Below are 10,690 nucleotides of genomic sequence, written 5' to 3' on the forward strand. Positions count from 1 at the left end.
CACGTGGACCGTCCGGTCTGGTTCGGGCGGACCGTCCGTTCTGGACTTTCTGGTCCGTCCGTTCCAGCCCCTTCCGTCTCGGTTTTTCGTCGTTTTCTCTCGTGCATTTGTCCTTCCCTGCGTGTGTGACCCTGTAGGCTCATTCGACATAGCAGTATAACCTGAAATCCCTATTTCGGGTATACAAGTCATAGGCGGTCTCTAGCAAGACACTATGACTACCTATCTCGAATAGAGTTGGTTCGTGATCTTACGAACACTAGTGATGATTCCGGCTGATGATCCTTTTGTATCGCGATATCATATGTCGAACATAAGGCATGGACAAGCCACCTTATCTGATTCGACTGCTTTCTCGTTCACTGAGTTCGACTGTCTGAAATAGACGACGTTCGTCTATAGTGCGGCCACACATTTCTACAGTCTCGCTCACACGAGGGGGCCAGCGATATCTCTCTCTTTTACGAGAGGTACATGATTCGTTTCGTACCTGATATACGCCTTTATAGTCCTCCTGTTACGCAGGATGTTTGACGTAATCAAAGCACGCAACTCCTCGTGTTGGATTCCGTAGATATCTCAGGTCTTAGGATCCAATCATGGAACCGTCATATGAGATTCAAGTCATGACGCTAGTCCATGTGACAATCTCATGTGGGTCAATCCAGTATTCCGTTCTCCAACGAATACCTATGATTGTGATCGTATCCAATACTTATGATCATCTATGTGATCATCAATCACACATCATACTAGTCTTATTATGTCGTTATTCCCATAACGACACAAGACTAGGGAGTTTAGTATCATTCCTAATGATACATGGATTTCATAACAGATCTAGCATGCAAGAACATGTAATGAATAAAATACTCTCATAAAACCACATAGAAAGTATCAATACATCGAATGTATCTGAACAAAGCTCATAATCAGTACATCATAGAGCACTAAACCAACAGTATAGAGGGTGAAGTATTCTTTCTGCCTTATGTGATCAGACGAACACATCAATTGATACAGGCCCCGGATCGATTGAGGTAAGCGTTCTAACGTTTCTACAAGATTATACATTATAGGTTTTAGGATTTCATCAAAAATTTTGTTTTACATGCGCAAACCCTAAGACCGATCTCTTAGGAATTAGATTCGCTCTTGAAATCCCATGAAACCCAACAGCACCGATATGAGAGGACACATTCCTAGGATCGGTGACTGGGCTCTGATACCAAATGAAAAAGTCGGACCCTCAAAGAGTAAAGGAAAAAAACTAACCAATTATATTCACTTGAGAAAACGTCAAGTACAACTCACTTTTTGTTAGAGCTACCCAACACCCACTCTCACAATGAATTCTACTGATCAAAAACCTTACCAACCCAAACGCTCACCAGAGGAATGGAGACTTTTTCATTAGGTCTCCCCCTCAGATCCACGCCCAAACACTTACCAGAGGAAAGAGATTTGCCCAATCGGTCTCTTCCTCAGACACATACTCACTCAAAAGCGAGTGCTCTCTCACTAACAGAAACTCTCTTTAGTAAAATTTGTTTTGCTCTCCATGAGAACTAATATGCAACTTTTGTCTTCTTTATATAGGCTCCTCTAGTTTATCTTAGATCTCCACGAATTGATTTGATAGACTCCTCCTTGATTCTCTTGGATTTTATCTCTATCTCCAAGATCTCATCTTTGTCTCTATCTCTTCAAGTCTTTGACTTTATCTCCAAGATTATCTATATCTCAAATCTCCTCAAATCTTCTTAGTTTTGATTCTATCTTTATCTCTTGGAATCAAATCCAAACTTCATGGCTCTATCTCTTCAAATTGCTTTCCCTAAAATCTCTCCAAATGGTTGACATTGAGTCCATCTCAATCTCTTAGAGTCTTGACTTTATCTGAAACTCGTCAGTTGTACCTCAGATTTGTGTGAGCTCATCGCCGCATTCTTCTCCTGAAATCTCTCAAGTTCGTTGAACCTGCAATAACCACTTAACAACCAAAAAACACATGTGCAAATAATTGCACTAACATTTAAAATAAGTTAAAATAAGTTAATGATATTTTAATTTTTTTTGCATAAAAATTTTAAATAATTGATAGATTTAATTCATTTAATGAGTATATATTTTCATAATTTTTTAAACTATATTTTTATTTTTTAGATTTTTAAATATTAAATATATTTATGTCATGGATGATATGCGTCCAAACCGCCCGTAAAAAAACTGAATGCTCAGAAAAGGCCGGGCTTTCGGTCCATTTAAATAATATATTAGCCCATTTAGAAGAAGCTTTGCTGTGCACGAAAGCACAAGTGAGCCGTGCCACACAGGATTACGTGTCACAGCTTGAGACAACGAGTCTAATCACTCACTGACTCGTTCGGCAACCGAATTTCCTCTCTTTCATTTGAATTGAATCAATTCCCCAAGAAAACTCTGAGCAAAGGTAGTAGAAAATACACTATCGTCCTGTACGATTCGTCGCAGCTGAAGCTATTTCCAGCGATTTTTTCTTGCTCTGATACATGCATACAACGACTTGAAGCTTCTCCCCATATTAGGGTTTCTGCAAATTTCTCGACTTTTTCCTGTTCATTGCTGTGGCAGTTGTTCTCTCCCTGCCTAGTTAGTCCCATCTTTTCGTTCGGAGTACTGAGCTATGAACGATGGGTACTGGAGCCGGCAGCAGCGACAGCCACCGGCACCGGCGCCGCGACCGGTGGCCGCCTCCGGTGGGATCCATAAACGTCCTCGTAACGACTACGGTAAGCTCAAGCTATGTCCAGAGTCTTCCGTTTCCTTTGGTCGTGAACTGTTCCTTGCTGTGGAATGAAGTGGGAACTGATTTTGTAGTAGGGTTTGGGATCTTGCGAATTGGGAATTTGATTGTCCGATAACGGAAAAGAGACTTTAGGGTTTTCTCTTGCTAGTCGTTATAGACGTCTAGGTTCTTCAACAAGTCATGGTTTTCGAATTTGTTCTTGGAGTTTCTGGGTCATCACCATTTACTTATCTCGAGCTCAAATCCCACTGGTTTTGTCGTTTATCTCCTAGAAACTATCCTTGTTATAGATTTTATAGATGTGAGATGTTCAGGATGAATGCCTGTGAGACTTTTGCAACAGAGAAAAATGGAGATAGGTGTAAAGAATTTGTGCAAATTTTGTGTAGTTTTAGTCTCTCATGGTGAAATTGTCTTTGATTCTGGAAACACATCCATTTATAGCCGCACATACTGATATACTTAGCTCTTTATACCCACAGTTAATTCTTCTAATACGCTCTAATAAAGGCAAAAAGGATGTTGGCATGGTACTATGTTTGTAACTTGAACTTCACAGCTTATGTTTTTAGTATAATTTTATGAAACCGCATCACAGATCTTCCCCCATCCGCTATCCCTCCCGGCCGTGAAGTGCATGGGTATATGCCGCATGATGATGACCATGGTGTACTCCGCCCTGTGAAGGACACGAAAAGCATTGACTCGGCATATGATCTTTACCTGCAGAACACGGTACTCAATCTAACACTAAGCACGCTTCTGGTCTCAAAGTTCCGTTGATGTTTTTCTTTGCTGAAGCGTATATCTCAAAATTTGTCATAGAAACTTTCGTCTTCAACATCCAGCGAAGCCAATTCGTTTGGTGGAGTTAGTTCGGGAAGGCCAGCTGGTGGCGGAAGGCCTGGCATTCCTCCCATGGCCGATTCCGTTATGGGTCGGCCAGGATTTGTTAGCCCGGATCTAGCACCAGATGGTCCATCGGTTGGTTTTGGTGGCAGATCCCCTATGGATTCACGGGGAAGGCCAGGCCGTGAAGGAATATTACCTCTACCTCCTGATGCGTCCAACACGCTGTATGTAGAAGGGCTTCCCCCTGACTGCAAAAGGAGGGAAGTAGCTCGTATCCTTTCTGATACACGAGGTGGAATTGTTTTGTATGGTTGTGTTTGTCTTGTGACCTCTCCCTTCTACTTGTTTCTTGCTAGTGGTTCCTTTACCGAAAAACCTCAGATATCTTTCGCCCATTTGTGGGGTATAGGGAAGTGAGGCTCGTGAACAAGGAAGACAAACATGTGAGTGTTTCTTTCTTGCTTAAACCTTTTGTTTTTATCATCTCTTTTCATATTCAGTTCTTCATATCTGGTACTTGATCAGTCTCGATTTGCTGAACTAGTGATGCCCTGTTAACGCAGAGAGGAGGTGATACTGTCCTCCTATGCTTTGTTGATTTTGAAACCCCAGCTTGTGCCGCAACTGCCATGAGCGCATTACGAGGTATGTTCTGTTTCTTGAGGCCTTCTTCTGACCTCCTCCATTTTCATTCCGGAAGATCATTCCCTCCCTAAGCACAGTGTATGATTACAAACTGACGGTGGTCGTCAAAGGCCATGCAGATCTTTCCTCCTTACATTTTTGGAAAAAGGTTCCAACTTGCACTTATTTTCACACTGATCGACATCGTTCTCATAGAGCAATAGCAAATAACCTTCCTTTCTTAACTTGTCATCCAAGAACCAAAACATATATGTTTCTTGATTCATGACCAAGACTGGAACTTTTGTCATGCCCTTCTTTGATCCGCCTAGAATCACAAGATATGAATTGAAATCGAATTTCCGATGATTTTGCAGGTTACCAGGTGGATGAAACCGACCCCGAGTCCAAAAGTCTCCGGCTTCAGTTCTCCCGGAATCCAGGCCCGAGATCCTCTTCCGCTGGCCATCGTGGTAAACGGTAGAAGGCTGAACAAGCTTTTGGTCGGATGGCGTGTTAACAGTTAAAAACCGAAGTGGAATCTCGAGAGTGTCTGAAGATTGACATGGATGGTTTTGGACATTACAGATATCTTCTGAAACATTCCTCTCAGTTGCTTTTACTTCTGTTACTGGAATCTCTGGTCCTAAGGAGGATCCTCTTGTAGTTGTACCATGTTTTTTTTTTCCTTTAGGTGGTCATTATTAAAAAAAAATGTCTTTTTTTAAATTTTTATTTGCATGAACAATCTGCTCCCCGTGTATATTTGAAAGATTTTTTTTTTTGGTAAAAAGTGGCTTGAAAGATTTGTTTCTTCTTCTATTCTAATTGTATGGTGTGATTTTTATTTGATTTTTTTGGTAGGGTTTAATCCTATTTCAGTTTTGTTTCTGTTTGTTTTTTACTAATTTTTTATATAATCTAAACGGGTAGCTTCATTTCTTATGTGATTTAGGGTTCGAGCAGCGGTTGCGGTTGCGGGTGGCAGCGTTTTCAAAACGTTTGATAGTGATTATAAATGATTAGTACTGACTGGTTGAGAAGTTGTTGTTGGTAGCGATTGCGGGTGGGTGCAGTTAGAAGTGAATGGTTCATTACGGTTGCGATTGCGTTTTGATATAAATTGTCAAAAAAAATATTATTTAAAAATAATTTTTTATAATAGTTTTAATTAAAATTTTTGTATCATTTTATAAAAATTATTTACTAAATTTATAATAATTAAATAATAAATTTAAAATATAAATATTATCAATTTAATTTATTTCAAGTAAAAAAATAATTTTATTATAAAAATTATTAAAAATAATCATTATTAAACCTAAAAATTATACTATTATATTTTTTTTATTAAAATATAATACTAAAAAATAATATCAAATCATAACACTAAACAAAATCATCACCAATATATATATATATATATTTTATATAATTTCTAATAAAAATATTTTAGTTTTTTTGTCAAAACGCCGGAAACCGCTACTAAAACGCAAGTTGGAAGCTGCGATTAGAAAACACAAGTTTGGTTGCGGTTGCGGTTGGTTGCGGTTCAACCAATCAGTTTTTCAATCGTCCGCAACCGCCAGAAATCGCAACCGCTCCGTTTGCGGGTAGCGGCGGTGCAACCAGTCGGCCCCTTAGAGAAACTAAGACCATTTAACGAGATCGCGAGTTAAGTAGAGATTTGTAATATATAAAATTGGTGATATTTATCGACGACCAAAACACACACACAAAATATATAATTAAGCTTTATTTTGATTGACCCTATAAATTTTTCGTTTTTATTCGTTTCGATTTTAAATTAAATTTTATGAGAATTAGAGTATCTCCAAATTGTTAAATTTTTTATTTTTATTCGTTTCGATTTTAAATTAAATTTTATGAGATTTAGAGTATCTCCAAATTGTTATTAACGAGTCATTCTCAAATGAGTCTACATCTCTTCTCTTTTCAATTTCATTTCTATACTCCCTACTTTGGAAAACTTCTAAAATACCTTCAATGTGCTACAAAGACTTCTAGTCCTACCTTCCTTTAAAAGAAAATTCAACTTCTAATCTACCCTCTTTATTATTAGATTACCAAAATAATCTTATAATATTATTTTATATTTAATTTTTTAATTAAAAAAAATCTCTCCCAGAGAAACCCTAGTTTCTCTCTCCTCCCTTTCTTTTTCGATGTCTCTTTCTTCCCCTTTTTTTCTCAGTTTCTCTCTCCTCCTACCATTAGTCTCGACCAAGCTTTCTCTCTCGTCTGTGTTTTCTTTTTCCTCTTCATCTTACTATTTTGTCTTAAAATTCTGGCAAAATTGGGCGAAATCAGTGAGACAATTAGAAATACGCAAGCTACTGTCAAAATGCCGGTTTTTTTATACACATTGGTGGTTTTTGCGATTTTTTCTTTTAATTGTTGTTGTTTCCGTTGTTTTATCGTTTGTAATATGTTATAGTCATAGATCTGTGTCGTATATGCATTTTAGGAATTTTTAGAGCATCCATGATAGTTAGCACGAGTATATGGATCACAAAGGTCACAATGTACGAACTGCAGACGGGTCACAAAGGTCACAATGTACACAACAGTCACATTGTCACATGTTTTTTTCAATGTGCCTACACGGTCACACGATCACTTAGCCACATGTTTTTTTGGGTCATTAGGATAGTGAGTCATATATGTCAAAATGATTACAAAGTCAAATAGTCACATTATCACTTCACATGGTCACATGGTCATATGATCACAAGGTCACATAGTCACATGATCTCATTGTTCAGAATGTTCGAATTGATCTTCGTTTTTAAATTGTGTTTTCCACAGTTATGATGGACGAGCCCCCGATTGTTGTGAATGGATCATCGATGACCTAGATTTTGCAAATCTTGTGGTTTTGTCTCCTATAGTAGAAGAGAAACGAAAATGTGGAAGGCCTAACAAAATCGGTATCATGTTTTGGTGAAGGCCGAAAGAGAATCCATTATGCAACGAGAACATCAACATCGGCAACGTCAGAGAGAACGTCTAATTTGAAGTGAAGAAAGAGACGAACTTTGTATAATAATATTGTACTGTATTTGTATGATAATGTGTTAAAAAATCTTTGTATAACAATGTTCAAAAATCTTTATATAATAATATTGTGTCGTATTATGTTTGTATAATAATGTGTTAAAACCTTTCTATCATAATGTGTTAAACTAATTCTTAGTAAACTTAGTTATCCAATAATTTTTATGTATTTTTGCATATACGTGACTCGTGTTACATATTAAATAAGTTAAGTTATATGAGTCATTGTTGTGACCCATTGTGATCGGTATGTGACCATGTGATCGAAGTGCAATTTTGCACTGTGTGACCATTGTGACCGACTGTGACCCGTGACCAAAATGTGTTGACAAAATAGGCCAAAATTTAATTTTTAAGCTTCGGGGTGGTTTATCAGAGTCTATATATCAAATATATAATGTGTGTGAGTAAATTTCAAAATATTTTAAGGGATTTGTAGAAGAAATATACCAATTTATCAAAAGTACTCATAAAAACACTATAAAACATAGGAACACATTTAGAAAAACAACTTTAGAACACAAAAATCGCAAAAATGATATTTAAATGTTCGAAACAATATAGAATAAGCTTATGAGAGATGTGTGACTTTGTAGAGTGATTAAATTGACAATAATCGCATGGATTGAAGCTTGTGACCGATTGTGATCCATTATGACCGAAATGTGTTATGGGACCCACACGAAAAACTAGTCAGAATTTCTCCAAATTTTTGTGTTTCAAATGGTACCCACAATCATTATTTTATTTTTTGCTTTTACCATGGGGCCTAGGTTGAATATTCAACCCTATTTAATTTTTTTCTTAACCCTATATTTTTTCTCTCCCAATTTTTAATCCCAAAATTTTTACCTACAACATTTTCAACCCAGATTTTTTTGTTAAACATTAAAAAGTTCAGATTTGTGTTAAAAAATAATACCACAAATCGCATACACCATATTTTAACATTAAAAATAATACAAAAGTATACATATGAGAGATGTGAAAGCATCCACGATGATTAAACTGAAAAAATCTCATAGATCGAACCATGTGATCAGTTGTGATCTATTGTGACCGAAATGTGTTACGGAATCCACACGAAGAATTCATCAGAAAAACGACATAGATTTGTATTCGGTGAGTCTCAACCTAGATTTTTCCTACAATAATTTTAACCTAGATTTTCTCTAAAACATAAATAAGTTTAGTTTTTTAATAAATAAAAACTAAAAATAAAAATTCATAATTTAGGATACTACCAAACAAATAAAAAGATATCACAGTTAGGGTTCAAAATAATATAAACAAAGCATTTAGAGAAATAAAAGTTCATGCTTTCTTCTTCCGTTGAAGTGTGATTCTAGATCACCCAAAGTTGTCATGTCTCCCGATTCTATTCATCCGTTGATCAACTCTATGAACATGTATTACACACTAAGTAGTTGCATCCTATATAGGTCATGAGATAATACGGGTTCAGAGTTATACATCGCCTCTTTCATGTGCTACAAAATAAAATAACTTATGTCAGCAATATTATCCAGATATCACCGTGTGATACTGTGACCGTGTGACCATGTAAATATGTGACCGTGTGACTATGTCACCATGTGACCGTGTGACCTTGTGACCGTGTGACCGTGTGACCATGTGACCATGTGACCATGTGACTATGTGACCGTGTGACCATGTGACCATGTAAACTTACAATATATGTTATCTATATTCCGTGTGACAGAAGCTCTTTCTAGAAACTTGGACTCTGTAATGCATCCAGTCATTAGAAATCATCCTCACAAATTCCACCGTCACAGTGGAAGGACGTTGAATTCTTCTCTTTCAAGAAATTTTGTGCATTGGGGAGAAGAAGGTTCATTCATAGAGGAAGAACTGGAATTTTTTCACCTTTCTTACCTGTTTGCATGGAATCGCCTCCTCCGACATAGATCCGCCAGAAAGCTCAGGAACTCCAAACCAAACCTGCCACCGAGTTCTTCCCATGGTTTCAGACATATGCAACTGTTATCGCTTAGCTTCTCTCATCTATAACCTCTAGCCTAAAAATTTTCAAAAAACTGAAAGATGACATCTCCAGACATTAGGGTTCTATTCTATCCTGTAGACCGTGATTGCTTTTGTCCTCGGGTTTGGAGCATCGGGCTTACACAATAGGAAATCTTCTCCTTGTCTAAATTAGAGGAGAGAGAGCGTTGAAACATGAGTGAGGAGAGAGAGAGAGAAAATCGTGAGTTAGAGGAGAGAGAGCGTTGAGACGTGAGTGAGAAGAGAGAGAGAAGACGTGGGTGAGAAGAGAGAGAGACATTACTATTTCGCCATTCCACCGTCGTTTCTTTTTCTTTTTTTTATTTCAGTTTTTTTTCAAAATTTAACATAAGGGTTTTTGGTCTTTTCATAAATATTTGAGGGTTTTGTGTCTTTTGCCATGCTAAAGAGTGTTTTTTGTTTATTTTTTTTTCAAGAATAGTATCAGAAGTCTGTTGGGTTTTCCTGGGATCTCAAGAGCGAATCAATTCCTAAGAGATCAGTTCTAGGGTTTGCGCAGCGGATGTAAAACAAAAATTTTGATGAAACCCTAAAACCTATCATGCATGATCTTGTAGAAACGTTAGAACGCTTACCTCAATCGATCCGGAGCCTGTATCAATTGATGTGTTCGTCCGATCACTGTAGGCAGGAAGAATACCTTGCCCTCTACACGTATCCACACGGCGGAAATGATTCCAACAATTGGAACTCGTCTGCTATAGGACTGAAGAACACGTTCTTCTTTGCGCAAGGGTTTCAGGGATCTTTCTCTTAAGTTTTTCACTCACAAAACCTCTCCATAGGGTCTGAAAATCGTGCCCAGAGAATTGGGAGGCGTTCCTTCAAGTTTATCCCACTTAAAACCCTAATTAGAGCGAGTTTAGAAAATTCCGACGTCTGGACCGATCGGTCCAGGCCTGGACCGATCGGTCTGGAGCTATTTACGTCTGGACCGATCGGTCTGCAACATTTTCCAGACCGTGTGACTGTCACACGTTATCTCCGGACCGACGGATCCAAGTGTCTGGACCGATCGGTCTGGGTTGGCTCGACCGATCGGTCTAGACCTTCTAGACCGGTCGGTCTGGCCTCCGCTCCACCGGGATTTTCTCGTCTCTTCTCGCCCATTTGTCCTTTCCTGTGTGTGTGACCCTGTAGGCTCATCCGATACAGCAGTATAACCTGAAATCTCTATTCCGGATATACAAGTCATAGGCGGTCTCTAGCAAGACACTATGACTACCTATCTCGAATAGAGTTTGTTCGTGATCCTACGAACGCCAGTGATGATTCCGTTTGATGATCCTTTTGTATCAC

General features: G+C 38.0%; 2 protein-coding genes across 2 annotated transcripts in view; both read left to right on the forward strand.

Moving 5' to 3' along the window:
* LOC104798881 overlaps window positions 1-2,632 on the forward strand; it is an 8,312-nt gene extending 5,680 nt beyond the window's left edge. The window contains exon 3 of the mRNA XM_010521099.1: window positions 2,614-2,632. Within this exon, the coding sequence (XP_010519401.1) occupies window positions 2,614-2,632 (19 nt within the window). The remainder of the gene's footprint in view (window positions 1-2,613) is intronic.
* On the forward strand, window positions 2,358-5,086 carry LOC104798866 (RNA-binding protein 2-like). The gene is made up of 6 exons (XM_010521080.2): window positions 2,358-2,771; window positions 3,387-3,523; window positions 3,614-3,911; window positions 4,022-4,083; window positions 4,204-4,285; window positions 4,642-5,086. The coding sequence occupies exons 1-6, from the start codon at window positions 2,666-2,668 to the stop codon at window positions 4,746-4,748; spliced, it is 792 nt and encodes a 263-aa protein (XP_010519382.1). The 5' UTR covers window positions 2,358-2,665; the 3' UTR covers window positions 4,749-5,086.
* Window positions 5,087-10,690: the final 5,604 nt, after the last annotated feature.

The sequence above is a fragment of the Tarenaya hassleriana genome, unplaced genomic scaffold, assembly GCF_000463585.1.
Source record: "Tarenaya hassleriana unplaced genomic scaffold, ASM46358v1 Cleome59, whole genome shotgun sequence".
Classification (NCBI taxonomy): Eukaryota; Viridiplantae; Streptophyta; class Magnoliopsida; order Brassicales; family Cleomaceae; genus Tarenaya; species Tarenaya hassleriana.

Bases quoted from the DNA above. Each gene is read 5' to 3' on its own strand.
- LOC104798866 (XM_010521080.2), top strand. From the start codon at position 2,666: ATGAACGATGGGTACTGGAGCCGGCAGCAGCGACAGCCACCGGCACCG. The intron at 2,772-3,386 runs GTAAGCTCAAGC...ACCGCATCACAG, and splicing joins ACGTCCTCGTAACGACTACG to ATCTTCCCCCATCCGCTATC. The intron at 4,084-4,203 runs GTGAGTGTTTCT...CTGTTAACGCAG, and splicing joins TGAACAAGGAAGACAAACAT to AGAGGAGGTGATACTGTCCT.